At 34.5% G+C, this 5328-nt stretch overlaps 1 protein-coding gene and 1 non-coding gene across 2 annotated transcripts; both read left to right on the top strand.

The window, feature by feature from the left end:
• Positions 1-392: 392 nt before the first annotated feature.
• LOC107910296 (high mobility group B protein 3) lies at positions 393-2023 on the top strand. Its single transcript, XM_016838103.2, has 8 exons — positions 393-602; positions 689-738; positions 861-968; positions 1199-1256; positions 1359-1403; positions 1493-1573; positions 1651-1743; positions 1838-2023. Exons 2-8 carry the CDS (start codon positions 698-700, stop codon positions 1850-1852), a joined length of 441 nt encoding a protein of 146 aa, XP_016693592.1. The 5' UTR covers positions 393-602; positions 689-697; the 3' UTR covers positions 1853-2023.
• Positions 2024-3747: 1724 nt separating this feature from the next.
• LOC121215213 (small nucleolar RNA snoR101) lies at positions 3748-3811 on the top strand. Its single transcript, XR_005910942.1, has one exon. It is a non-coding gene; the product is annotated as a small nucleolar RNA snoR101 (small nucleolar RNA).
• The last annotated feature ends 1517 nt before the right edge of the window (positions 3812-5328 follow it).

Genomic DNA, 5328 nt, shown 5'->3' with positions numbered 1-5328 from the left:
CATTGAAAGAAGAAGGAATTCAAAGATTCCTAGCTTACAACCCTAGTAACAGTAAACGTAGCCGTACGATTCAATTAAAAGATTAGTATAAGTTTTGTTTTTAATCTTGGATGAATAGAGTAATTTGAGTGGCGGTGTGGCGTAAAGTTGAGCTGAAAATGGACTTGGGGAAATTTTTTGAGCCATTTTAAGGTCCATGTATGAAGGCCCTGAAATAAATGGATTGGGCTAGAATCAGGGGAAGGGCCCATTAAATCACGAATCAGGTGAGAGAGAGAAGAAGCACAGAGGAAGCACAACAAAAGAAAGAGGTGAGAATCTGGAAAGCCAAAAAGATTAGGAGTGACACAGCCAATAACATAAAAGCACACAGATCGATGACGTGGCATGAAAATTCCAAATCCCGCCTAAACCCCCTCAATTCTCATTTCGCGTGCAATTGAATTTCAATTTGCCCAAAACTTAATATCTCCGCTTTCGAGTTTCGGCCTCTCAACTCAACCCTCCTCTATTCTCAACACATCTCTATTTCTATCGCACTTTTATTCCCCTATTCCTCTCTCCCTCTCTCATCCGTAACTCTAACCCTAGCCCTCTATCAGGTATTTCCCCGTCGATTTTTATCGAATTTCCACTTCTTTCTATCGATTTCATCTGCTTTTTCACTCATCTGCGATTTCATTTGCAGGATTCAAACATGAAAGGAGGTAAATCCAAGTCGGATGCCAAGAGCGCCAAGTAAGCTTTTCTCCTTTCGGCTCTTCAGATCGCGTGTTCTAGGACCTCAGATCGTGATGTGTATTAACGTTTCCTATTATTTGACTTTTATTTTTTTTTTTAATTTTTTGGTTCGTTTATAGGCTCTCCGTGAATAAGAAATCAACCACGAAAGCTGGAAAGAAATCGGGGAAGGCAGCTAAGGATCCAAACAAGCCAAAGAGGCCTGCTAGCGCCTTCTTCGTTTTCATGTAATCATTCATGAATCTCTCCTGTATTTGTCGGTTTTCTTTAAATTTTTTGGTTTGTTCCGTTTGCTTCGTGGAAAACTCTGGCGTTTATATTCTTCGTAAAAACCACAATCGAAGAGGTGAATTGAACGATTCTTGTTATGGTCAAAGCAAAGTTGATCTTCGAGTATGATTTTACTATTTACATTCATATTTCATCTACTTTTTTAATGTTGATTTCGTGATAAAAGGGAGGAGTTCCGCGAGCAATACAAGAAGGAGCACCCTAAAAACAAGTCCGTTGCTGCTGTAAGTATGACCATTTTTTTTTTTTTGGATTTTCTTACAGGTTTCTTTCCTTTTCCTTTTTTTATTTTGTTTACTTAATTTCTCTTTTGGATTCAAATTCAGGTTGGCAAAGCCGGTGGAGATAAATGGAAGAGCCTTTCTGAAGCTGTAAGTATTTTTCTACGTTCAGCACTGAAAATAATCTTCAACATAGATGCAAATATGCATCCTGATTAATGTAAAATATATGATTTTAGGAAAAGCGACCTTATGTTGATAAGGCCGAGAAACGAAAGGTCGAGTATGAAAAGAACATGAAAGCCTACAATAAGAGACAGGTAATTTGCTGTTATCTTTTGTTTATACATATAATTTGATGAGTTAAAAGTTAATAAACTTTTTGGATTAATTCCAGGCTGAGGGTCCCCAAGAAGATGAGGAGGAATCTGAGAAGTCTGTATCTGAGGTGAATGATGAAGAAGAAGATGATGATGAAGGCAGTGGAGACGTGAGTTGCAATTAGTATCAGTTTTGTGTCACTGATCTTCTGGCTTAGTTTGGACCCTATTGATTCGGGTTTCTCTTTTTTTTTGTAAATGCAGGAAGATGATGAGTAGGAAAAATCCAGGGAGGATAGCATAATCAAACTAGGCTGTGATAGTGTTTGATCATCTTATGTTAATGCTTTTTAAATGCAAATTTCATTTAAGCAAAAATGTAACTCTGGATGCTGTTGGTTTCTTTTGACGTTTCGAAATTAATAGTTGTAGATGGGTAATTTGTTGCTACATGTACTTTGCATTTGAAGTTGAATGGCGTAAGATAGGTAAATCCTTTTCTAGAGAATTTGGTCCCTCTTTGTATGGCTTTGTTGCCTGCCCATATTCTATTGCTTTTTTGCTGCTGTTCTATTGGTTCATTTATTCTCGTGGCAGCTTTTTAACACAATTCATTTGAAATAATTCCTGGGTTCTTATTCGGGGGCAGTAGGGGTAGATGTTAACAGATTGAACTTAAGATTTGATACCAACCATTTTATGGGACAATTCCTCGGTTTTGCGTTGAATTCTTGGTTCAATGGTCATTTTGTTTGTGTTTCTTCTAATTGTTGCCTGATATGCTGTTTTCACTTGGAGTTTTGGTTCTGTATTGCCCAGTTTTCTTATTTTCTAAATTAACCTTAATTGTTTCTGTATTGAAATTTAAATTTTAATTGGTTTATAATTTACATATATAGTCTAATATTGATTTGTATTGTTAATAATTGTTTAATATTGAATAATATGTAAAAATGAAGATGGATTTATCGTACGCTTTTCTTCATTATAGTATTTTATGATAATAATCTCATTTTACTACATTCTAATTTTACTCCTAAATTTTAATCTCATTTTATGGTAATCGATTCTGTTTAATATATATTTATCGTTCAATCTCCAATTTTTTTTATATTTTCCTTTCGGTTAGGCTTTTGTTAGATTACCTAGTAGAAAAAAAAACCATAATTTAGCAATTGAACGTCCGTAATTCTTCGGGTGTAGTTGATTTTATTAATTTTGTGAACTGTAAAGCTTTTATTTAGTCTCTGTTTCTTGCTTGTCAATACACACTTGTTTAATGATACGGACTATTAGTATTCGATTCGTATGTATTGCGTCAAAATAAACAAGTGGAGTAGCAGTGTTGAAGTTTTTATAATTACTTTTTGAGAATAGCAGTGTTTAAAATTTTTAAATCATAGCCATCTCGAATTTGGTATTTCTACCGTCGTTACCACCCCAATCTCCAATGGAAAAGAGAATTCAGCCCTTAGGGGAGGAAATGACAAGGCTAGTTAAAATTCCTTTTGGGTTTGGGTTTATCAAATAATCTCGAGAAAAAGTTGATGGGCTGGCTTAAGAGAGCAAAGCACACAAGGCCCATGACACATTTCATAGAAAGAAAGTGGATTTGCTGGTTTCTACTGATTGCACTGTTTGCATTCCATGAAGACGAAGTCGGAGACCTGCAGGCGCGCCCCTTTACAGGTTTTTTTCCCTTAATTACTCCTTCTGTTTGCGCTATTCTCCTATTTTCTTTTATTACTGAATCTGCTTTTGTCTTTACCTATTACTGTTTCCTGAAACTCGCTAACTGCAATTTTCAAATTAGGTTTTCGGTAACCCCAGCAAATTAATGTCAAGGTTTAGGGTTCTTTCGTATATTATGAAGATTTTTTTTTGGGGGGGGGGGATTTCCACAGCCTTATGAGCGAATAGTTGTTCGTAGTTGGGTCATCTTCTTCCTTTTGATTTACAAGGAATGAGTCAGTAGTGACCCATAGTAAACCGTTGGTGGTTATTGAAGTGTCTCCCCTACAGTCTAACCATATGTGTGTGTGTGTGACAGTAATACAATCTTTTTTTTTGTCATGGTTATTTTGGGGCAGTTTTAATTTTATTCTCGGTGGTTGCGATAGGGGAGATTATTGAAGTCTGTAATTTAAATTGTGATGCAAAGTTAGGGCACATGATGGTTACACTTGATCTCTGAACTTCAGGTAAGTTCATCTGTTGAGAAGCTTATGTGCTGATGCTCTTTTCGTTGCACCACATATTACAATAAAAAGCTTTTTCCTTCTCTTCCTGGTCCTTTTTTCTTTTCTTTTCCTGTTAACTGCTTTTTACAAGAAATAAATTCAGTGGCCTGTTTTGTGCTGTAAGTGTGCCTTGGTGTGCAAAACCTGAATCTGTGGCTCACTTTTCTAAATGATGAAGATGATCCTAGAGGATCTTTTTTCATATTTCTGTGGTAGAATTGGTTGGGGTAATTCAGAGGCTGTGTTTTATGAGATGCATACCCTGATATGAGATTGCAAATGAATGGTATTAATCATATAATCTTATAAAAAATGTTACAGCTCCCCCATCTGACTTTGTTTTTTTCCCCTTCCTTTTTGTAGTTTATTATGTAATTATCTGCATATTTAAGAATTTATTTTTCATGTATTCTTTTACTGAAATTTAATTAGATTTCATATATATATATACTAGATTCTTTGCGATTCACAAGTCGATTTTATGTATTAATTAAAATACGGTTTATTTTTAATTTAATACTAATGAATTTAAAATAATTGATTTATGAATCTTGAGGGCGTCTTAGAGAAAGTATTGGTAAAGGTTAACGAGTTAATTTCCCTGCAGATTTGTACATCATAAATATAGAGGATGACAAGTCACTTAGCTCCTTTGATATATAACTTGGGAGGCCGTTCATTGGCACTGCTAGTACGAAAATAGATGTTCGCAATGACACTCTCTCCATGGAGTTCGACATTGAAATTGTGAAATTTAACTTTGAAGCAATGAACCATCGTAGTAAAGTGTTAAATATTTGCAAAGTTGACATTATTAATTCTATACCTCACTCAAGAAATTTCTAATTTATTTGGCAGTGTCGAGTTGGAAACAGTATTTTGCAAAAGAATTGATAGAGATATTGTAATACCTTTTGCCCAAACTGATCATTAGTTTTGAGTTCTGGGATGTTATAGTTGTTGCCGAAATAATTATTGTCAAACATACTGTAATTAAATCATTTAAGCAAACATCAAGTTTTAAACACATTTATAAGATGTTGTACAATTAAATTCGAGCTTTAATTGAACTTACAAAAGCTCTAGCGCACAAAATAGAATTAAATTGTATAGTTTTGAAAATTTAGGGTTGATGTTGTGATGTTACTTTTTTTACATTGTGATGTTGCCAAATAATGTTATGTCATGATGTCAGATCACTCAACATTGTAATGTTATATACTGGTGGTTGATGTTGCAATGAGAAAAATGTGATCATCGAGATGAAAACTCTGTTTTTGGTTAAAAATAGGCCTTTGTTACTTATTTTAAGCCAATTGCACCATTAACCAATTGGTGCATAATTGCAGCTTTGTTCTTGGACAAAATCAACCAAAATACATTCCTTCATATAACTATTTTTAAAATCAATCAATTCAATATGCCTCAATTTGACACTTTTTCATACCAATTCAACCTATTCAAACTCAACCTATACTACCATGTCTTAAAGCCTTTCAACATCAACATTATACC

This window comes from Gossypium hirsutum, chromosome D02 (genome assembly GCF_007990345.1).
Source record: "Gossypium hirsutum isolate 1008001.06 chromosome D02, Gossypium_hirsutum_v2.1, whole genome shotgun sequence".
Lineage (NCBI taxonomy): Eukaryota > Viridiplantae > Streptophyta > Magnoliopsida > Malvales > Malvaceae > Gossypium > Gossypium hirsutum.
The sequence above is the reverse complement of the archived record's forward strand: the minus strand, read 5'-3'. Positions and strand labels throughout refer to the sequence as shown.